The sequence below is a fragment of the Arachis ipaensis genome, chromosome B8, assembly GCF_059453495.1.
Source record: "Arachis ipaensis isolate K30076 ecotype BB chromosome B8, ASM5945349v1, whole genome shotgun sequence".
NCBI lineage: Eukaryota > Viridiplantae > Streptophyta > Magnoliopsida > Fabales > Fabaceae > Arachis > Arachis ipaensis.
The window spans coordinates 10,618,437-10,643,186 of NC_142443.1; the positions used below are offsets into that span (position 1 = coordinate 10,618,437).

A 24,750-nucleotide genomic window follows, 5' to 3' on the forward strand; every position below is an offset into this window, starting at 1 on the left:
AACAAGCACCAGAAGGCGACCATGGAGAACTTTCCAAATAAATAGCTTAATTTTGTGAGACAAGTTCAACTTTCACATATCAATCCACAACTTTTTCTGCTGCATATAATTAGGGCAAAGTTCCAGAGATGGATGGTGAAATAAATAGCCAATTCTGTAACCTGAAGCTGTATCATATTACTTGGATTTGTTCAAATCTCATTGCAATTTGTCCCTATTCTGCTGAATTTTAACTAACAAAATTCTGTCTGCAACGTCTTGAGAAGATAATTCTTGAATGAGATTCTGATTCCAATTTCTGTTTTCAGTAATTAAGTCTTTAACTCTTGGAACTAACTCGGAAATAGCCTGTCTATTTGGCATGTCAGAAATCATTAAAGGATACGAAAGTGGCAGTCAAAGATCCTCAAAGATTCGAATAGTCGCTCCAGTACCCACAGATCAGTTAAGACCTTTTTCAATAATCGTTCGATCTTCCAGTATGCTCCTCTATCCCCAAGAAGGTAAGGCCCCAATTTCTGCAGTTATATATTATCATTGCTAAAGTATTTATCTTTTAGGATTTTGGATAATAGAAAATTAGGTTGTGTTACAAGTCGCCAAAACTATTTGCTTAAAAGCGCCAGATTTTGAATTATAAGATCTTTAAATCCAATGCCTCCTTTTTTTTCTTGGTCGAGTCATAGTGTCCCAACTAATCAAAGCCATCCGCCTTTTAGAACTTTTTTGCCTCCACCAGAATTGAGAAAGTAGAGAGTGAATTTTCGAAATTAAACCATCAAGCAACTTGAAGCAAGATAATGTATAAATAGGAATAGTTTCTTCCACTGTCTTAGGCAATATCTGTCTACCACCCGATGATAGAAGATTGCACTTTCACTCTTGGATTCTTTTCTGAACTTTCTCTTTGATCATACTAAACGAAGTCTTTTTTCGATTTAGAGACTGTAGAAGACAAGCCAAGGTATCTGTCATAGGTCCCAATGTGATCAATATTCAGAGTTAACCAATAATGTACAAGTAGTAGAAGGAGCGTTGTGACCTATGAAGCACGGACACTTTGCTGAGTTGTCGTGTCCGCGTGTCGGACACATTTCGGACACGACACTCACCGACACTCATCCGACACGCATGTCTGCTATGTCCAACTGTGTCTTAATAAAAAAGAAAAAATTCTTCTCCGGACACGCCTGAACACACCTAAATATCATCACGTGTCAGCGTATCCAATCTTATTCTTAACATATATTCTTAAAATAAATTTAGATATAGTATACATTATTATTTATTAAAATAAAAAATATTTTAAATACTTGATATAATTAAAATAAGACATTAAAAATAATTAAAAATTTGATTTATATTTTAATATCAATAAAATATCAAAATATCATTACGATTTATCTAAAAATACTTTATATTTTATATGTATGCGTGTCTCCGTGTCATGTAAAATTTTAAAATTCGCGTGTCGGCGTGTCCCGTGTCCGTGTCAGTGTCTGTGAATCATAGGTTGTGACTAAAGAATACAGTAGATTTATTAAGATTCACCCTCTAATCACTAATGTTTTTATAAGAACTCAATAAATTTAGGATGTTTGAACATACCTCAGGATTAGTCTTACAGAATAAGATGAAATCATCAGCAAAGAAGATGTGGTAGATCTTGGAGCATTGCCTGTGTACCTGAAGACCCTGAATTAGTCTGTTTTGTTCTACCTTGTGTAGCAAAAAAGAGAGACCTTCTGCACAGAAAAAAAAGTAGGGAGATAGAGGATCTCCTTGTCGGATACCTCTATTTGGCTTGAAGAAAACATAGGATTATCCTTCCACAATGACAGAATAAAAAATAGTTGTTACTAATTTTCGAATCTACATAATCTACTGGCAGTGCAAACCAAACTTCTCCAAATACATTAGTAGAATGTGGGATTTTTTTATTTAAATTAAATAATTACATAATTTACCGATATACATAAACTGAAGAATAATTATTTAAATAAACAACGTACTACATCTCAGGTACTGTGAGCCCAATTCAAATATGGGCGTATCCCGCATACTAGACTCCGGGCTATTACGCGTGGAGAATCTGACATATCTAGGATGTACCCGAGATACGTTGTAGACTTGTAGGCCAAGAAATAGGTACTGAACATTCGAGATGCGTTCAAAAACTAAATTAGGATCACAGCATTTGAGATATGTACAGATATAATTTCAGATAAAATTTAAATTAGACCAAATTCAAAAATAATTTTAAATTAATATTTTTGAATAAAAATTAATTATATTAATAAAAAATTAATTAAATACTATTTAAATCGTAATAAATTATAATAATTTTAAAAATATTAAAATTAGTAGACAGTTAAAATTTGAATAATCCAATTCTACTTCAAACTGTTAGCACCTAGAATTAAGGTAAAACTAATAGCCGCTTTTAATAATAACCACTTCTAAGGCTTAGTTTGGTAAAACTTTTACTTTTCAAAAGTAGCTTATAAAAGCTAACTTTTAAAAGATGGCTTTTTAAAAGTTGTAGCATTTATGTTTGGTAAATCAAATTAAAAATTGCTTTTAATAATCACAAGCAACAACAATTGCATTTGGTAAAATAACTTTTAAAATTTAAAAATACTATAATAGACATAAATGCAAGTATTAAATTTGAAAATTAGTTAACATATAAAGTTATATTAGACTTTTAAATTTTGAAAAGTACAAGCCAACTTTGAAAAGCTCTATTTTAGGTGCTTTCAAAAGTACCGCAATTTTTTAAAAGCTGTAAGCACAAGCACATGATATTTTTTATTTACCAAACACAAAATGAGGAGCTTGAGCTTTTAAAAAGTACAAGCATCTCTTCAAAAAGCTTTACCAAACCAAGCCTAAGTCCAACCACCCATTATGCTACACTTTTAATTTAATTTTGATGTACTTATAGTTTTATTTAAAAAAAATTGTTTTATAATTAAATAGATTTAAAAAAAAGATAATTTAAATTTTATTTGGATAAACAAAAGAAAAGGATTGGAGATCTATTTATAATTAAATTGGATGAGAAATTTATTCTTTTCCAAAAAAAAAATTTAAGAATTTATTTGCCATTTTTTAGGGTAAACTATAAAAAATATACCCAAATAATTTTGTCACACAAAAATACACTCGAATTTCGTTCTTAACAAAAATATCCTCAATAGTTTAAAAACGTAACAAAAATAGCCAATATTAAATATGTATTTTAAAAAATATTTTAAAGATTGAATTTTGATGTGATATTTTTGCTAAGTTTATTTTTTTGGTCATTTTTTTTGTCAATAACTAATAAAATTTTTTTTAAAAAATCACAAAAATAATATATATTTAGCGAAAATTATTAAATTTTAAGAATAAAAATATCTCATTTTTTTAATTATGCTTATAAAAAACTACATTAAAATTCAACCTCTAAAATATTTTTTGAAAAATACATATTTAATATTAGATATTTTTATCATGTTTTAAAATTATTTGAGAGTATTTCAAGTATTTTTTTTTTAAAGAAAGTAGAATTAAGTCCTACTTTAGTCCTTGAGATTGGTTAGTTGCAGTGATTTGGTTTCTAACTCCTCGATTGCTACAATTTGGTCTTTCAGATTCAAAAAAGTACACCAATATAATCCCTCCTCAACGTTGTTTGTGAGATAACCCAAGTCTTGTCACGTTGGACATACTAAAATGACATTGTACATGTTTTAAGGCTAAAAGAGCACTAAATAATGTCATTTCAAGGTTTGAATAATATTAAAAGAGAGGGATATAACGTTTTAGTATTGTTCAAGAAAGATAGAAAAAATTAAGATTTTACTTTTTTTTTTTTTTTTAACCTGGGATCAAATTGTAGCAATCAAAAAATTAGAGGATCAAAGTTGGGCTTAACTCAAAGAAAGTACTCTCACGAACATGGCATTGGTTGATTCGGAGAATTGCAGGAAGGAGGAAGAGAAATCCCATCTCCCGTCGGTCCTCCCCAACGAAGACAAGTCGCTGCCAGTAAGCTTATTTCTCTCTCTGTTTATTGAAAACCTTTTTTATAGAAGAATGTTTGAAATAAGTACGAGTTACACCCTAAAATCTAGTTTACTGTGACGAAGGTGGCATCCGTGGAGTCTGAGATTTCTGAGAAAGAGGAAGACGACCCCGAATTCTGCAAGATCATGGAGGAGGTGCTGCAATTATATGAGAAAGTGGTACGTCGAGTGTGTTACTATGTTAAATGTCGTTTAAATATATAGATTAATTGCACTTTTTGTTAGTGAGGCCTACTTTACTTTTGAATCTTATTATTAAGACTTGATCATCTATCTATCCATGGCATCTAATTATGTGTTTTCTGTGTTCTTTCTTTGAGTGTATTCTTTTCTAGATTTTACTTCAGTTTGTGTTTATTTGTTTCATTATGATTATCTTCACTGTTACTCCAAAGAACATGTATGTGATTCAAGCTGAACAACATTCTCAATATATTTAAAGCTAATTATAGTAGTTACCAGATAGTTCTCAATATGTTCGAAGGTGCATAAGGAAAAGAACATGGTGCAACAAGACGAACTTATTCTGCAATGTTGTTGTGAGTTATGTGGATCGGACTAAGGCTTGATTGTATTTCCATGCTGATGATGACGCATATCTACGTAGAAAATGTGACGCTAAAGGAAAATTTCACTATACTTTCTATTTTTTACTAATGTTAGTTGTTTAAAGTGTTCCCGTTTACAAAAATGCTATTCGTACACTAAATTCAGCCATTAAAATTAGCCACCAATGTATTTGTATATATTTTTAATGTGTATTTGTATTCTTGCATGTATTTTATACTTATGGCTGACTTTGTTAGCTGATTTTGGTATACACATAACATAGTCCTTGTGTTTATCTTAGTTAAAAAAATGTCTTATGTTTTTAAGCATGTGTTAATACTGTTAAATAGTGGCTAGCTGTTGGGAGGTGTAGCCAGCCATAATGCATATTTAGCTGTGATTAGAGCTTTTTTTAATTCTTTTGAAGAAAAAGTTATCAATAAAACAACGGGTTTCCCAAAAACTGGGTCCAAAGTAGTGTCTGATTGAATATGCAAACCATGTCCCTAAGTTGTCTTTAAGTAAAATCGGAATCTCCACGTGTAGCTCAACCATTGGTTCATATTTTAGCAGCTCTGTACCGTGGCACTTATGTGACAGATACATGTGTGATTTGTCCTTGAAACAAATCATTCAATGAACCATGACTCATCTTTTTTTATTTTTTGATGATTTCTTTGGTAACAAAACCAGAATACCACTGGCTTCACAAGCCACTGGTTTGGCACAAACTTTTGTTTCCCCAACTTTGGTACCATAAGGAGGCTTCCCTATATATATAAGAGCAACCCTATGTTACTTCATCAATCAAAATACATAGTTATTCATCACTTGTTCAGTTTTTTGGGAGAGAAACTAATACATACATACACACACTATGAGTAGCTCAGCTAGAAATTGGATTGTGGCTGCTAGTGTTGGAGTTGTGGAGGCTATGAAGGACCAAGGAGTGTGCAGGTGGAACTATGCTCTTAGAAATGTTCAACAACATGTGAAGAGCCATGTTAGATCGTTTTCACAGCCAAAGCAGCAGTTTTCTTCTTCTTCTTCTTCTGCTGCTATGATCTCCACTACTACAGTACTCAAGAGGTCCCAGAAAGCTAAGCAATCAGAGGAATCATTAAGAACAGTCATGTACTTATCTTGTTGGGGTCCTAACTAATTTTAGTAATGAGATCCATTCGGGACAATAAAGCAATTTTTCATCTTTGATGCTACTAGCTAGGCCATGAACAGAAGTTATGGCTTAATTAGAATGAGATTTCTGTCTCTGCTTGCTGTATCAAGCTTTGTACAAATTGATTATTATTGTATAGTCTATGAAATGAAATGGTGTTACATGATTGCTACAATGATTTGCAGTTACATATAATCTGATTTCCTAAAATTTCTGTTCACTGCCTTATTTCCTTATTGATCCATTCAAGAATACATTCACAATAAGTTGTTTACAGTATCAGTTTTATGCATGTAATAAGCGTGTATGTATTTGATTACTAATGTGTAATAGAACTGTTATGTGATTAATTATTGGAGATAATATACTATTAATAACTAACCTGTCAATTAATACTAGCTAGTAAAGTAAACATCCTCGTTCTTATTTTCCTTTTAGCTACCATCCATTATAATTTCAAACCCACTTTGTAATAGATTAGTGTTTTCTTTTTTTTATTATTATTCCAACTCCCACTCTAATTAACTAATAGAATATTAAATCATTAATAAAGATCACAGTTGATACAACAATGTTGTCATGCTTGAGATGTGATTCTCCACCAACAACATAAACAAATATCAAAAAGAAAAAAGCAACATGAAGCCATATTTATGTATCTTTGGATTACTGAGTGATGTTATAACTAATACCTAATTAAGATTCACTCAAAATATGTCTTAAATACGACTCCATACAAATTATTTGATTTCCATAAAGATAAAGATCAGATTGCCAGAGATTTATAAAGATTCCCATAATATTTTTTTAGTATTTTTTATACTTATTTCATTTTCTGCGGATAGATGTCTTCAGTGAGAAGATAAAGGACAAGATAAAAATTTATCCTGATGATGTGTAAGGATAAGATTCTCCTCATGCTTGAGTTTTTACCTTTTAGACATAGACATAAGGTTGTGCTGTACCACTTAGCAGCTAGTGACTGGTATAATATGAATTCAGTAACAATGGAATGATTATTTTTTCTATCATTGTTTCATCATTATATGATGGAATAAGAGTTTATTTAAAGTATAAATCACATTTTTTATTATATGACAAGAAGACAGTAAATTTAAGTGAATACATAACAAAATTAATCACATAAACATTCCTCTGTATAATTATTTCACACAAAAACAATTGACCTCAACCACTAGCAATGGCTTTTCAGTTTTCAGCCCTTGGTTTCTGATTTCCACCTACTAAATTGGAAATCATATCAAGCTTCCCTCTGTATAACAACCACCGCCTTCACATTTTCTCTTCATCAAAACATATAAATATCCTATATTCTACTTAACAAATTATTAGCACTTTAATTTGAACAATTTTCCACCATGGAAACAGGAACATGTCAATTAAGATAGATGTTATTAGTAGCAATGTTAGATTAATTTCTTCAAATTATTATCACTTTAATTTGTGGATCTTTCCAATGTGTATTATATCCTTACTGCTTGTTAAGATAACTCATCAACACAAATCCTTAGTGGTGTTGTCTTATGCAAACGCTGCAAAACTAAAGCAGAAAAATAAAATTACTTGCTAATATAGTAACAAAAACCAATAAAAGTTATTGAAAGACTTTTAAGTTTATACGAATAATAAATAAATAGCATGGTTTCTAGAAATTTCTATAATTTTATATTTTTGTTATTATGATATAAAATTTACAACTTTATCAACTGTAAGGTAACGTTTGTTTTCAAAGATTGAGAGATTGGAATTCAGTATTATTTTAGTGGTGAGAGATTGGAACTAAAATTCTAATTCCCAAACTTAAAATTTCAATCTTTTCGTCTTTTCAGTATCTCCAGAAAGTGAAAATACAAAGGACTGAAATTTGTGGAGACTGAAACTAAAATTTTAATAATATTTATTCTAAAAAATACTCTCAGTTAACTTTTAAAATTTTAAATCTACCTCTCAATTTCTATAATTATCTTAAATTAAATATAAAACTGAGACATAACTCAATTCAGTATATTTTATACCAAATATAATACAGAAGTTTAATTTAGTCTCTATCTCTCAATCTCTATCTACCAATCTCAGTTTCTCGATCTCTATTGCATATCAGCATATGCATTAAAAAAATGTCTTATGGGGGCATGCTTAAATTTTAACCTTTATTTTTTCTAATCATTATTTCTCTTTAAACATCAACCCTATAAAGAAATTCCCCTCATGATGGCATGACATGATGGATCCATAAACATTGAGCAATTAATCTATTATCAAATTCACCACTTGGGTGCTAAAAACTGCACTAGCAACTGCATAGACAGCTGCATTTGATGTAACAACAAAACAAAAAAAGGATTAGTTGCATATAAACTGAAATTTTGTAATCTACATTATGCTCATATACGAACATTAAGTGAGTGTGACACTTTGTGTGACAAAGACTAGTGGTCCAAATCCAAAATATAAGGATAATGCATTGAACCTTATTCCAAAACTCCAAACAACATTATCTATATACCATTGGCTTCCTCAAAACCACTAGCTATAAACGGCTTTCTGCCTCTGGTTTTATTTTGTCCAAATCTTTGGTACTTTCCTTAGTTTAGTAACATCCTTTTCTGTACATAAATAACAACACCATGCACCTTCACTTAGCCACACAACCACTACAAATTACAATCATCAAGTGTATCATATATCAACTTGTGTAAATAATTTGAAAACAAAGAATTAGTTACAAATGTGTGTTCAGGTAATAGCATTAGCAAAGGTTAGAGTTGTGGAGGCCTTGAAGGATCAAGGAGTGTGTAGGTGGAACCATGCCATAAGATCAGCTAAGAAACATGTTGGAACATTGTCTCGGGAAAAGAAAAACAAGAACAAGATTCCTTTCTCATCATCTACTATGGTTAATTCCTGCCACAACAAATTGAAGGAGTCTGAGGAATCATTGAGACCTGTTATGTACCTAAGCTGCTGGGGTCCAAACTAGGACTTGTCTTGCCTCTGATTGAACCTTGATGCATGCATGGTGGGGACTCAGTTTTTATTTATAGAGCAATGTTGACTTCTAATGGTGCATGTGTGCATAGAATCCAAAGTTGGTTCTCCATTTTGATAGATATTGATTGATGTAAAAATCCTGATAACTGAAATATAGGTGTTGAGCAATTTCATTTGCCTCTTTTTTTGTGTGTGTTCTTTTAGCATTTTCTGTTTTTTTATACTGCTAGTTTATTTAATCCTCTCTAGCTAGGCCAACATTTTGAATATATTTTTTTATCTGATCAAACTTCACTTGATTTTCACTTAAATTAGCTAGTGCTAACATACTTTACTTTGTTTACAAAAAAAAAAATGGTGGATTATAAATTGAAGCACTCTTACTTTCTCCTAACATTTAGAAACAACTCAACAAAAAGTGAGTGCAACCATATTATATAAAATCCATCTCCTTGACCATTGCACCTTTATATAACTCTGCATTCTGTAAAATCATTCCATGACCTAACTAGTTGATTATCAGAAGAATATTAAGAAGTCTTCAAGTTTTGAATCAGAGAAAAGTAGCTTTGGAGTAGGGTGTTTGATTGTTTCCAAGCATATTACCATTGATCCTGAATTATTTAGCCATTCTTAATAATATAGTAGTTTTAAATTATGGTCTATTATTGTAGATGTAGCCATATAATATTGCTGTTGTAGTACATACTAGTACATCAGCATCATGGTGGCTATATATACTATTTTTTTTCCCACTATTTTTGTATTGCATCACAATTACAATTACTAGTAGATAATAGCAATTTAAAATTGTGCCCACTGTTAAATAAATCTATTGATAAAAAAGGGATAAAAAATGCCCTCATGCAAGAGGGGCCACATAAGGATCAGTGGGTTTTCTTGTGTTGTCATTCTTAATAACACCAATTATGGGTAATGTTACTAACATCATAGCACATCATTGCAGCATGGCTTTATAGGAATAGTCTTTTAAGTTTTAAAAGAAGCTTTCTTCTGTTATTTTCAAACACAAGAAGAATCCAACAAAATGAGGGAAAGAAATGTCAATTTGGTAAAAGCATGCATCCATCCATCCATCCAACGCTTTTCCCCCTTGTATATTTTCTTCTCTTTTTTGTGGTTTAGATTTGAAGCCAAGTTGATTGTGGATGCTGATTTTGTATTTGTTCTTATCTAAATCACTTTTAGCTTGAAAGCACAGAAACCACAGCTTCCTCTTCTCCCCCCCTATACCTTTTCTGTGTATTTACCACTTAATTATTGATATACGATGTCATTATGTTTATGAAAATTATAAATTAAATAGGGAACAAAAGGAAATCAAAAATAATAAAATCAGATTAATATATTGATGCAGGCATGTGCTGCAATAGCTGAATCATTTAGCAGACAGCAGCACACAGTTACAGATCAATGAGTAAACTAACACCAATTCTAAAATATTGTTAACAAAGATCAAAACAATAAACCAAACACCATATAATTTGTGATATAATTATTATTTTATTTGACTTATAACATGAATAAGCTGATCAAATATTCCAATTAAATCACCCATATCGAAATCTTATTACAAATTTGATAAATTTAATTCAATTCAATTTAAATTTTAAGAAAAAGGTAAAAACTTACCAATAAGAATTTTTATTTCTAAAGCTTCAACAACAACAAAAACTTTGTTAAAGAGATAAAAAAAAAAACCAATCAATTTCACAAATTTTACGTAGTTATACATATTCTTACAACATGATTAGTTTGGAAAATAAATGAGTTACACAATTAGTAAGAAATGAAAAGATGGGTGATGCTAATGTTGTTGTATGTGAAAAAACATAAAAAGAAGTAGCAAATGATTGCATAGATGGTAGAATCAAAGCAACTGTAAAGCCCGGGAACCCACAAACAGCTCCAACCGGACCTCAAAAACACAAATCAAATACACACAGTTTATGAAGCATTCAGATCCGACTTGGTTTGTTCATTCATTCGGATCACGCACTTCACACTTCAAACTTCACACAGTAAAAATTTCACACCCCAAATCCGAATCCCTTTTCTGCTACCAAATTGTCTCACTCATTAAAAGGTACTAACCAGTAACGACCACCATTTTGGACAAAACACACAAAAAAATATAAGTGTTTTCGGATCAAAAACAACGTGTGAGGTCACTCTCAACAACCTTTGTGTTGTTTTCTTACTACGTTCAAGTGCTTTCAACAACAGAGGCACAATTTTTTCTGCTACAAGAATACCCAAATCTGGCTTCAGACCCTTCACACAACAAATCACGAAGTTTGAAACTTTCGGAGCAATTGTGAGACCCCAGTTGCCGGGAGTTTGTTTTTCCGGCGAGATTCCGGCGAAGAATGGCTGTGGAGAGTGAGAAATCAGGGTCTGATGGTAAAGGTTGGAGCTTTTGTAGAATGCCGTTTTGGCAAACAACGCATGCACCTTCTTCATCTTCTTCTTCTTCCTCAACATCTTATATGCACAATGTTCATCAGCAAAACCAGGGTCTTCAATCTCTTGATAGATCCACCCAGAATCAGTCTTCAGGAATGGTTTCTTCTGTGGCAAAGTCTCTGCTTCCTACAAGGAGGAGGCTCCGTCTTGATCCTCCCAACAAACTCTACTTTCCTTGTATGTATCTTATGAACTTATTTAGTCACTGATTTCTGTTTTCTTTCTTATTATTAACTTTTTGGATTGCATTATTTTCTGTTAAGATTCATTGCTGAATGAGTAGTGATATACTTATTATCTTAAAATTGTCTTAAACATCCTTCTAAATACTAATGAGGTATAAAAGATTAGGAGGATGCTTTGGATGATCGTTTATAGGAATAAATAATTACTCTGGTTGAATTGGTGTTTCTGTTTTAACTTTTAAGTGCTTTGCTTGTATCATTTATCCTCTAAGGTATTGAGAGTTTTATGATTATAAATATCAAGACAAATCTATTTATTTGTTAATTCTGTTTTTTTCCCTTGTTTTATTGTTATTAGGAATTTAGGATCAAGAATATGATTTGAGTTCCAGTGAATTCTTTTGGATGAATTTGATTCATTTTGAATTTGTTTTGAAGATGAACCTGGCAAGCAAGTTAGGAGTGCAATCGCGATTAAAAACACTAGCAAGTCTCATGTAGCTTTCAAGGTGAGGTTTATCCCTTATGATGAGTTAGTGATTAAATCTTCATTGAAACTTTTCTGGCACTCACTGTCAATGTATGTTGACATTTGGCACCTCTTGGGACAATTTTGGATTGTTTTAATCAACCTACAAAATTGAAATATTAGATCAGAGAAGTTTCTTAGGTAGACTGCTTCAACAACTGTGACAAGAATTGAGAGAACTGTCTTTTGAACTGTGGGAAAGAAATGAGACGAGTCAGTTAGAAGTAGTGGAAGTCTGTTAGTGTAAAGTTAGTTTAGTTAGCTTTCTGTTACTTAAAAATAATCCAATACAGAAATGTGCATGTACTACTATGTACACTAGTAATCCCTATACAAGCCAGAATTGCAGCTCATTTACATCAGAATGAATAGGTTCAATTCATTTGTATCAGTTTTGTTTTCTTCTCTGTTCTATATTGAGTTCACCTTCTTTAGATAAACAGTTTTGAATTCTTGAAGAAAGTTTTCGACACTGACTTGATGATAGGAAGCATGACATTGATATGGTATAAGGATGTTCCTATCGAGTTTCACATCATATTTTTATAGGATAGTGAACACTTTTCTGTTGTTGTATATTGTCATGTTATATACCAGTAGCTTTTTTGTTGTATAATCCACTTAAATTGCTGCTAACTGACATTTTTGTTTTGTTTCCATCTTAGTTTCAAACAACTGCACCGAAAAGTTGTTATATGCGGCCTCCAGGTGGTATTCTTGCACCTGGAGAAAGCATTATTGCCACTGGTAATTTGTCCTTCAAAACGTGATTCTACAGTTTAGTCAAGTACTTTGAATTTGGTGAATCCTGCTTAACAACTTTAGGTTAACATATTTGGCAGTGTTTAAGTTTGTCGAGCCACCAGAGAACAATGAGAAACTACTTGACCAAAAAAGCAGGGTTAAGTTCAAAATCATGAGCCTCAAAGTGAAGGGAGAAATGGACTATGTACCAGAGCTGGTAATTTGCTTATGCTTTTCCTCCAAGACATTGATATCGACCTTCATTGTTTTTATTTTTTATACTTGCTTGTTTTCATAAGCTGACTCTGTAACTTTTCTTTCTGCTGTTTTTTTATGCTTAAAGTTTTTTTTTATTGGATTTGGATTCCAACCTTGTCATGGTCTCTCATCCCCACCATTGATTTGATCACTTTGAAAAAATAGAACTTAAAAAGATAAACAAGCAAGTGAAGATGTGAACATGAACTTGTCATGTTAATTTTGAACGTGAGAGGATTGAATCCTTTTCTATGTATGTCATAATATCCGATTTCTAAGTCAAAACATTTAGTATAGACGAAGGATTTTGATAATGTGACTCATAATTTGTCAGTTTATCCATCTAATGATTAATAAGCCAATCATATTGTATTTATTGTGTATTGATTTGTACATTTATGATGGAATGGTTTATTGAATAAAACATGCTTTTAGTATATATATACTCAATGCAGAATGCTTCTGTATGCTGATCAAAGTTGTGAAATGTAATTCTTCCTGCAGTTTGAGGAGCAAAGAGATCAAGTGGCTGTAGAGCAAATTCTGCGGGTCATCTTCCTCGACCCGGAACGCCCTAGCCCTGTAAGATTAGTTTGTCTCAAATATGTTATATGATCTTATAGCTTTCTGTGTGGAGTTAGAATCTAAAACATTGTTTCTCAAAGGCTTTGGATAAGCTTAAACGGCAGTTGGCCGAGGCTGAGGCTGCACTGGAAGCTCGGAAGAAACCCCCGGAGGAGACAGGTCCTCGACTCGCCGGGGAAGGTCTAGTTATTGATGAATGGGTAAGACACACACTTCTATACTTTTTGCTACCCCAAGCTTGGTGTATATTGGATTATGTTTTCATTTCAAGTTAAAATTCTGTTCCCTCTTGCTTGTTCCTTCTGCAGAAAGAAAGAAGAGAACGATACTTGGCTCGGCAGCAGGTCGAAGGTGTCGTGGATTCAGTGTAAAGTATATAGCATTTCTGTTCTTTTGTCCAATTTTATGTTCAGAAACTGAACTGTCTGGCCACTGATTTGTCAAATGTGGTTGAGTGATCTAGAGAAGTGCTATTAAGAGATTGAAAACACTGAATAATTTTTCATTTTGAATAATGTTTGTGGTGTTAAGTGCGAGTGAATCAATGCTACCATCGGCTGAACTTAAAATTTCTATGCTATATCTTCTCTTACAACTTGTAGATAGCTTGTTTCTTTTGAATGAGATTTTTGAACTGATTCTTCACTTAATTTCATCTTTATCATTGCTGTGGTTGGATTTGCCTCAGTTGGAAATAGTTATCTTATTGATCAAATCATATTCAAATATCTTGATTATATTCAGTTTCATTGATTTAAAGAAAATCAATTTAGTCAAAGCAATATATGCTTGAATGCATGACAAAGGTGACACAACAGCTTCTTGTTTTATGAACAACTTCAAATAAGTCAATATCTTCATCCTTTATTATTAGAAGTTTACTTTCCTTTATGAACTTCTTCAAGTGACTACAGTAGTATTGGTATTTGTGTGTGTATATATAATCAAAATTGTGAAGAACCAAAATGATTATGCCTAGAGTGTTTTTAACTAATATCTTTGGAGCACTTTTAAGATATTCAAAATGTTGAATTGTGAAGTTAGCATGTTCATTCTTTATGATCTGGAACACTACAAACAAACTCAAATTCCACTTCCATTGATTTGGGTAGAAGATGGCAGCATCCCACGTATGTTTTGGCTTCTATATACACTAGAAAACTAGAAAAGTATCCTAAAAGAGGGTGTGCTTTCACTTAGTAGGATTGGTCTTCATTTCTGAAACAATAAAGGGTGTTAGCTGGATAAAGTAACTAAAAGCAAGTAATTGGTTCTATACAAGACGCTTTCTATTTAATTTAGCACAATTATATTATATTATACATGGAAAATTTATGAAATAATAAAAAAATACACACATATATATAAATATATATTGATTTTTTGACTGATTTAATAACTGATATTTTTATATATAAATAATATTTTTGAATATCTATAACTGAAAAATCCTCAATTTTGAGGATGGATAAACACATAAATAGTATCCATCTTTTTTTAATCTAAAATTGTAAACAAGTTGTAGCTATAAATTAGACACAAGTTAAATTAATTGACAATTAGCTAGCAGCCACTATCATTATCTAAATTATGGTAAAGCAAATATGGATTTAACTAAACTCAAGATAGAATAATAATTCCTCATCAAGATCCCAAAGTGGAGAGGTGAGAGGTCCACTTAATAAAGTGAGCATATGAGAATACAAATCTCCTTTTTACAAAAGCAATATCTTGATGTGTAAGTGCCAATTTTGTGGAATAATTATTTTAATCCCTAAGGTTAGCATCATTAGTATTGATGATTGAGCTGCAAATATTTTTTAGTTAACCTGTTATTAAGAAAATATAAACTTAAAATGAGAGTGCTATAAAGTCAGTTATTACTTACTAGGTCCACAGCTCCTATTTTATTAGGAGGCAATTCATTATGGAGTATATGAAAATCTTTTGGTGCTATGAGGTGCAATTTTAATTTTAATTATAATTCAAATCTTATATCTAACAAAGTCTTCGTGTCACTATCTCGTTACTTTTGATATGGTTTCTTTATAATGCAAAATAATAGTAAGTCTTTGTTTTATATAAAGACTGGGTTAAAATATTTAGCAAGGTGTCGTCAGTGAATATTTGCGAGATCCTCAATACCTAAGTATATAATAAATAAGCCATAAACCTATTATATAAAATTAGATATCGATAATATAATGTATCAGAAAAGCTTCGCATACAAGCGATTAAGGCTTGTAAGCCTTACAAGTCCAAAAAATAACTTCTCCCGAAAACACGCTCCTAATATTATGTATCTTTCACGCGCTATATAACAGAACGCGCGAATATATAATTTCCAATTTTTAAAAGATCTCGTTTCCTTCTTCGTTCTCCTTCTTGCCAAATTTCTTCGTTTTCCTTCTTGCGCGTCTTTCCCTGCCTTTTCGATCGTTCTTTTCGCTATGTTTTATCATTCGTTTGTTCTTCGTTATTGACGCGAGTTTCTCTTTCTGTAGCTCTAGGTTCGTTTTTTTTCGATTTTGTAGTTTCTGAAATCAAATTTTGAACTCGTTTTGAAGATAATGGATGATTCAACTTCAGATTGTCAGCTGAATCAGGGCAAAATGGATTTTGAATTTGAATCTAACGAAGTTCCTAAGGTTTGATTTACATTCAGCTTATTATGATTACTCTGAATTTGATGCAGTTATTGGTTTATGATTGTCTAGCTGAATAATTCGTGAACATTGACTGTGAAACTAATGCGTGAACATAAATCTGTGGATTGAATCTAATGTATTAGTTTTGATTAATTATCTGCAATTTATAGCAGACGCTCGGGTGTAGATCAGAATTTTTTGGGTGTATTTTAGGGGAAGTGTGGGTGTATTTACAATTTATGGCTTTTTTTGTTATTTAAGTTGAGTTGTTGTCGTTCGGGTGTATTAGATCAGAAATTATTGGGTGTATTTTTAGTTTTTGACATGGTGTATTCTGCAGCCTCTCTGTGTTGTTGATGACCAGTTTGTTCCCAAGGTTGGAATGACCTTTACCACCCTTGAAGATGCTGGAAAATTTTACAGGGACTACGCCAAGACTGCAGGTTTTTCTACAAGAGTTTGGAGCACAAATAGGAAAGGAAACGAGATTAAGAATCAATTGATTACATGTAGCAGAGAGGGAAAATGAAAATCTAAAATATCTCCGACCGAGAAGACAAATCCGACAGCCGGTTTAAACTGTCCTGCAAGAATTTATATACACACATTGAAGGATGTTGGTGCTTGGATCATTTCAAAGGTTGTGTTGGATCATTCACACCCTTGCTGTCCAAGTAAAGCAGAGATGCTCAAACAGCATAGGGAACTAAGCATGTCCATTCGTCGTACAATAGAGAATAATGAGGAGGCTGGTATTAGACCAAGTAAAACTTACCAATCATTTGTTGCGGCAGCCGGGGGTCACCACGAGTTAAATTTTATTGAAAAGGATGTGAGGAATTACATTACGAGAGAAGTGCGGAATGTTTCTGAACAAGATGCAAAGGAATTCGGAAAATATTTGTTAAGAATGAAAGAGAAGAATCATAATTTCTTTTTTGAGCTTGAACTCGAGGATGATCAATCGATTAAGCAGGCTTTTTGGGCCGATGCAAGAAGTAGAGATGCCTTTGAGTATTTCGGAGATGTTATTTCATTTGACACTACCTACAATACAAACAGGTAATAAACTGTCCCTGTTTATGATGCTAAATTAATGTTGTTTTATGAATCTGCCGCAGAGGTGTATATTGTGTGTTTTTGGGTGTATAAAATCATTTTTTGGGTGTACGTAATGATTTTTCATTCTGCACTATGGTAATTTGTTTCAGGTATAATTTGGTTTGTGGTTCTTTTGTCGGGGTGAATCACCACGGTCAGTCAACACTTCTTGGATGCTCTTTGATGAAAAACAAAGAAATTGAATCATTCAAATGGTTATTTCAATGTTGGCTTCATTACATGGGAGGAAATGCTCCGAAAGGGTTTCTCACTGATCAATGCGCATCAATGAAAAGGACTTTAGAGGCTTGTATGCCAATAACAATTCACCGTTGGTGTATTTGGCACATCATGAAGAAGATTCCAAGCAAATTAAACGGGTACAAGGGACATGCAAAAATTGAACAAGAAATGAGCCAAGTTGTTTGGAACTCTCATAGTAAAGACTCATTTGATAGGAATTGGAATGATTTTCTGCTGAATTTTGGTCTTGTGGACAAGAAGTGGCTGTCAGATAATGTTGTTTAAAATCTGCAGCAGAGGTGTAAATTGAATTTTCTTCGGGTGTATTTATAGTCTGTTTTTGGGTGTATTCTGCAGATCTCTATGAAGACCATCATATATGGGTTCCAATCTATCTGGATCACCACTTCTGGGCAGGGATGAGAAGCACACAAAGGAGCGAGAGCATGCATTCATTTTTTAACAAGTTTATTACCCGGAATAGCTCGCTTATTCAATTTGTCAAACAATACGATAATTGCCTCGGAAGCAGGGAGCAAGCAGAGAGAGAATTAGATGCTGCAGATTTTCATACGGTCATACCGTGTGCAACCAAATCCTCCATTGAAGCTCAGTTTCAAGATGTGTACACTCATCAAAAGTTTAGGGAAGTCCAAGCACAATTTAGAGGAAAGACGAATTGCATCACTAGATTAACGAATTCTACTCTAGGCTATTCAGTATACGAAGTTGGAGAACAAGTTTCCAGCTCAATATTCAACAAATTTGTGGTTACTTACGACTCAGTAGCAACCGAGGTAAAATGTCAATGCTTATTATTCGAGTCAAGAGGGATATTTTGCCGTCACGCACTAAGCGTGTTAAGTTTTGAACGAGTAAGCCAAGTGTTACCTAGATATATACTGGAACGATGGAGCAAGAAGGTAAAGAGGCGACACACACACATCAAAAGCAGCCACGACGAGCCACTATTGGAGCCAAGAAGCAAGAAGTTTGACGAATTGGTTTTTCGTTCGCAAAATATTTGCGAATTTGTATCAAAATCGGAGGAGCTGACTGCAATTCTGCACCGTGCGTATGATAACGTCATGGTTGAGATGGAATCATTGAAAGTCAAAAGGAAGGGGACATCTTCTTTATCTCACGAATACGCCAACTTGGAATCCGTTAACGAGCTTCAAAGCCCTCCAAGGATTCGAACAAGAGGACGTCCAAAAAATAGGCTAGGTTCAAAGTTGGACAAACATATTGCAAATGCCTCAAAGAAGAAGAAAACGAAAGTTTTAAACGAGGTAAAAGTGATGTTCTTTAAATATGTGGTGATTGAGTTTAATTTTCTCGTTAATAGTTTAGCTAATATGTGAGTTTGTTATATCCAGTTAAACCTCTTTGATGCTGCATCAGTGGTGCATTCAAATTCCAGCCAATATCAAGGACGTGTTATAAATTATCAGTTCAGGGTACCAGCAGCAGCGGATAACTCTTTGGGTGTATAGTTACAGAATATGGGTGTAAAAGCAGTGTTCTTTTGGGTGTATTTCTAAATTTTCTTGTGTTTCACATTTTACATATATATTTCATAATCTGCTGTTTATGTTATAAAATATTGTTTGTTTTTTTTACTACAATTTAAGGGTTTTAGGGTTTAGGGTTTAGGGTTTTAGGGTTTAGGGTTTTAGGGTTTAGGATTTATGGTTTAGGGTTTACGGTTTAGGTTTTAGTGTTTAGGGTTTAGGTTTTAGGGTTTAGGATTCAGGGTTTTAGGGATAAAGCATTAGGGGGATAGATGTTTGGGTGTATATTCAACTTTCTTTGGGTGTAAAAAATGTCAGGTTATGGGTGTATATTTGGTTTGATGTTTTTCTTCATATTATAGTACCTGTAATTCAGACATTTTGAATACAGCAGAGAGAGTTTTACTCATAATTGGCAAATTTTTACAGCATGTGTTTAATTTGTTACAAGACTATATAACAGTTACATTAATCAATGTCAATATCCTTAGAATCTATCTGACAATATGGACTCAATAACAATGAGGATGGCTTGGACAGTCTTATTGCATTACTTCCCCTAATGGCTTCAGCTTTGTCTTAATTCATTTCATGGAATAGAATCCAGGAAGCATATTCTACTCTAAAGTGGTCCACCTCATCCTACAGTTAAAAAGAATATTCTGTTTAATCAACCATGTTAATTGAGTAAAGTAATACAGAGTTATTTAGTTTTAAACACATTTACCTGGGTCCAATTGTCCCACTCATACTTCAGCCTTTTAATGTTTGCGGGCTGAAATATCTCAAGCCACTTCATTACGTAGATAGCACAGTCATAGCTGAAAACCAAGAAAATAAATTACAAATTACATATAGAAAAAATTAATTTTTAGAGTGAAAGATTTATACCTTGTCTTTTGGCCTGAGGTGTGAAGGTATGGTGGTTCAATTTCCTTGTCCTTGTCCCTTGTCTTCAGAGGTGCCCCCAGCATATACTTTAATTCGTGAAATTACATATCCCTTAAAACACAAAACAAATCAGTAATACATGAATAAATTCAATAAAGGGATACACCCAAAGGAGCATAAAGTTACACCTTATATTGAATAGAAATACACCCAACTATTAAAATACAGAATACAGAACCAACTTACAATGAATGTATTCCGGGCTGTTCTCTCATCGGACGGAGATTTCGTGTGATATGGGTCGATTATATAAAATTTCCGCTTTCTTGTTTCAGCCAACCATAACCACCAATGTTGTGAATGGCAAACAGGTGCAAAAATCTGAAATATGTTCAGATTGAACACTGTTTTAGTTTATTTGGCACATAAGTAAAAAATGGTAATAAGAAGTTTTAGAAATGAAAACTTACATAACGATGCGATGCTAATTTTTTAAGGTCCAAGAAGGGTATAAACATTGGGTAGTCTTCCACCCTAAATGGCTTATTGGTTTTAGGCCGTAAGAATACCCCTTTTGGATGATTTGCAATGGCCATGTTTTGCAAAAATTGTGAACCACCAAATGAATACAGAAAATACACCCAAACGAATGTAGAACTTACACCCAATTGAACACAGAAAATACACCAAAATAAACACATAAAATACACCCAATTTAAGACAAAAAAATACACCCGAAAGAATGTAGAAAATACACCCAAATTTTGTTGAAGCAACCCTTACTACAATATCAAGGGGGAGATAGTATATTTCTTCTTGAAACCTTTTAATCTTTTGCTGGTTTAGGATGTGGCACATAGCAGAGACAATCTAGAAAAAGATGCCGAAATCAATTTTACATCAATCAGCATTGCAGCTAATTTTGGTGATAAAAACATTAAAGCTATTGTAATATTACCTCAGCTTCTATATGCGTTTCAGATGCGAGTGATGCAAGGTGGATTTTTGACAAAATGTATTGTTGAGTTAAGAAATTAACTAAATTAATTAGTGATGACAAACATTATTTTTGACAAAATAAATAATTAGAGTGGTTTAATCAACAAGTATATGTTGCTAATTATTTATTATATGTTGCAGGCCAAAATGTGAATTACAGCCCAAATGGAATGAGAAACAAAACAAGATTGATGGGCTGGTAAATCAAGCAAAGCCCAAAAGGAAGCAAGCTTAAGAAATTAAAATGAGCCAAGCATATCTCTACCCGATCCAAGCCCAATTTTGTTTCAGCAAACAATTCCCTCCATCTTGCTCCAACCAAAGCAACGTTACTCTCCTCTCTAATCAAGTCAAATCAAGAGTTCAGAAAAGTAAGAAAGAGAAAGAGAGAAAAAGCTTCCTCCATAAGCCAATAACCAAAGAAGCAAGAGAGAGAGAGTTGAAGCTTGAAGCACAGAAGCTAAAACAGAAATCCCAAGCTAAATCAAGCTTAAGAAAGGTAATCCATCTCATCTTGCATGCATCAAATCTTCATCCTTTCTTCCCAACTCTCTGCACTATCCGAAAATGGCATTCAAGGAAAAGTTGATATCTGTTCTTCACTGCTACAAATCCACGGTCACAAGAGATTCTTGGGGACCAAGTTGCATCTCTATGGTTCAGATTTGGTTGACCATTGGAAGACAGTTTCATGACTTTCGGTCAAGTTGGAAAAGTCAAAAGCAAAGGTTCTACTTTGATGTTTGAGAAGAAAAAGTAAATCTGTGGCTTGGTGAAGCTCAAGGCTCAAGGTGTTGACCTTGGAAGAAGAACTCAGCCACATGCAAGGAGATAAAAGAAGAACTTCTGCTCATTCAGAACTAAGGAGAGAAAACCAGTGAATAGAGGTTATTGTTCTGAGAAAGCTCTTTGAAGAAGTTCAACTAACTGGACAGTGTAACCTAATCAAAGGTGCATTCCGCCAGTATGAAGAACTGAATCAGAGGCTTGTTAATCTGGTTTTTCGCATAGCACAGAGGCTGTTGATGAAGTCAATCTCCTTCATGTTTTACTGATTGTAATGTACTTTTCTAAGCTTATCTTTCTGTAATTTCTTGAGAGAAAAGGCATTGTGAGAAAGCTTGAGAAAAAGCCATGAGTGGAAAAAGGCTGAGAGATACACTTGAGAGAAAAGCCTAGAGTTATTTTCTGATTTCTTTAGGTTGATTAAGTGTCTTGTATCTAGTATCTGAATGGTATCCCTTTCTTAGTTGGGTTAGCACTAACAGGTATAGTTAGGTATTAGCATAGCCAATGTCAAGTTAGGTTAGAACTTGAGTGTGAAAGGATTGGGTCAATCCTGTGTTATTGGTGTATGTAATACAGTTTACTATAGTGAAATTCTTCCACAGTTGTGGAGGAGACTGGATGTAGGTTGCATAGCACAAGGCAACCGAACCAGGATACATGCTGGTGTTAGCTTTTCTCTTCTCTGCTGTGTTCTGTTTTCTGATATTCATGAGACAAAAATAAATTGTCTCATAAATTTCCGCTGCTAAGTTACAACAGAATCAGAATTGCAAATCTGTTTTAAAAGGGTTAACAACAGTAATTAAAAGGAAGGCATAGATTCAACCCCCCCTTCTCTAAGCCTACCACAACCTTCAATTGGTATCAGGAGCTAAGGTCTCAAGAATCAAGCTTAACCGCTTGGAGCAAAGATCCAATGGCGAACAATCTGGGCACAACCACAATTGCCTACACCCTCACTGAAGGCCAGTCAAACAACCGGCCACCTTTCTTTAACGGAAAGAACTATTCCTACTGGAAAGAAAGGATAAGGATCTTCATCCAATCCATTGACTACAACTTATGGAAGATCGTTGTGAGTGGTCCCAAGATCCCAACAAAAACAAGTGCTGATGGAGTGGTGACTCCGAAAGAAGAAGCTGAATGGAATGAAGATGACAAGAAGAAGATAGAGCTGAACGCTAAAGCAATCAACCTTCTTTATTGTGCTATCAGCTTTGAAGAGTACCGGAAGGTGTCTAGATGCAAGACAGCCAAAGAAATCTGGGAAAAACTCCAGGTTACACACGAAGGCACTAAACAAGTCAAAGAAACAAGGATTGATATGCTGCGAAAAGAGTATGAGATGTTTAGCATGAAGGATGGAGAAAGCATTGATGAAGCATTTGAGAGATTCTCAATCATAATCAACAACCTTGATGCTATGGGTACAAACTATGCAGAACAAACTTTGGTGAGAAAACTCCTCAGAAGCCTCACAAAAGAGTGGGAAAACACTGCCACTGTCCTAACCGAGAGTAACAACATAAGTCCCATAACCTATGATGAGCTGAGAGGAAAACTCCTTGCCTATGAAGCCACACACACAAACACAGACTCAAAGAAAAAGGGAATAACCCTCAAGTCACAAATAGAACCAAAAGAGAGTGAGTCTAGTGATGGTATTTCAGATGACGAACTTTTGTTTTTTGCTAGGAAATTTAGAAGGATGATGAAAAGCAAGAGCAAATACAAGGGTTCAAGTTCAAAGGAGCAAAAGATGGACTTGAGCAAGGTGACATGCCATCATTGCAAGGAGGCTGGACACTTCAAGTCAAACTGTCCAAAGCTCAAAAAGGAGGACAAAGACAAGAGGGAAAGGAAGAGAGTACTCATGGCAGCTTGGGAGGATCTTGAGAATGACTCAAATGAAGAAGAAGAATCTGAAGGAGATGACAAAGACTGCTTCATGGCTGGAAACAACAATCTTGATGAGGTAAACTATTATGATTTGACCATTGAGGACTTGCATGTTATTATTGATGATCTCACTTTAAACACATCAAAACTGCTTGATAAATACAATGAATGCAGATCTGAAAGAAATGTGTTAAGAGCTGAAAATGAATTTTTAAAAGAAAAAGTGAAGGAAACTGAATGTGCTTTGGACATCATTGAAGAAAACAGATTTCTAAAATATGAACTTGAAAAATTAAAAGGAAAGCATATTGTGGATCCTTCACATGAGTTAATTGCTGAAAATAAAAGATTAAATGATATGGTTAAAAGGCTGAATAGTGACTTAGCAAAATTTGCTCAAGGTTCTAGTAACTTGGACAAATTACTTGCAAGTCAAAGACCATTGTTTGAAAAATCTGGTTTAGGCTACATAGCCAAGGAAGATGCATCTTCTAATATTTCCTCTATAAAGTTTGTGGCTTCTTCATCAAATACCAAAACCATACCAAACAAATCTGGTATTGAAAATGCTCCAACATTTGAAGAAAAATTTGATGAAGTATACACAAGTGAAACTGACCCTTCACCAAAAACTGAACCGAGTTCAAACCGGCCAGGTTTGGGTTATATTTCGAAAAATGAGGCTGCTTTCAAGAAACCAACTTTTTACAACAAAACCTCATTTTCGAAAGGCAAAAATATTCAAAAAAATTCTGGTGAAAATGTCTTTGCAAAGAGGAATAACTTTACTAAAAATCAGTTTGTCAAAAGAAATGCATCTCCTCCAAGAACTAGAAAATTTCAAAGCTTTAATTATTTCAAGCAATATAACTCACATCAGTTTCAGCAACACACACCAGAAAATCATTGTGTTAATTGCAAGAAATTTGGTCACTCATATGCACAATGCTTCATTGAAAAGAGAGTTGTAAGAAACAAAGTCTACAATATTGTTTGTGATTTCAATGCACTTGGGCAACCAAGATGGATTAACTTCAAAGGATCCAAATTAATTTGGATACCTAAGG

General features: G+C 33.5%; 3 protein-coding genes across 3 annotated transcripts; all 3 read left to right on the plus strand.

Annotated features, from left to right (window-relative positions):
* The first annotated feature begins 5,272 nt into the window (after positions 1–5,272).
* Positions 5,273–5,974, plus strand: LOC107613033 (uncharacterized). The gene has a single exon (XM_016314866.3). It carries the CDS (start codon positions 5,500–5,502, stop codon positions 5,782–5,784), a length of 285 nt encoding a protein of 94 aa, XP_016170352.1. The 5' UTR covers positions 5,273–5,499; the 3' UTR covers positions 5,785–5,974.
* A 4,327-nt stretch (positions 5,975–10,301) lies between these two features.
* Positions 10,302–14,179, plus strand: LOC107613032 (vesicle-associated protein 4-2). The gene is made up of 7 exons (XM_016314865.3): positions 10,302–11,475; positions 11,922–11,992; positions 12,678–12,759; positions 12,855–12,973; positions 13,519–13,596; positions 13,680–13,799; positions 13,908–14,179. The coding sequence occupies exons 1-7, from the start codon at positions 11,202–11,204 to the stop codon at positions 13,968–13,970; spliced, it is 807 nt and encodes a 268-aa protein (XP_016170351.1). The 5' UTR covers positions 10,302–11,201; the 3' UTR covers positions 13,971–14,179.
* A 3,831-nt stretch (positions 14,180–18,010) lies between these two features.
* Positions 18,011–19,087, plus strand: LOC148547193 (protein FAR-RED ELONGATED HYPOCOTYL 3-like). The gene is made up of 2 exons (XM_088496033.1): positions 18,011–18,883; positions 18,971–19,087. The coding sequence occupies exons 1-2, from the start codon at positions 18,011–18,013 to the stop codon at positions 19,085–19,087; spliced, it is 990 nt and encodes a 329-aa protein (XP_088352159.1).
* The last annotated feature ends 5,663 nt before the right edge of the window (positions 19,088–24,750 follow it).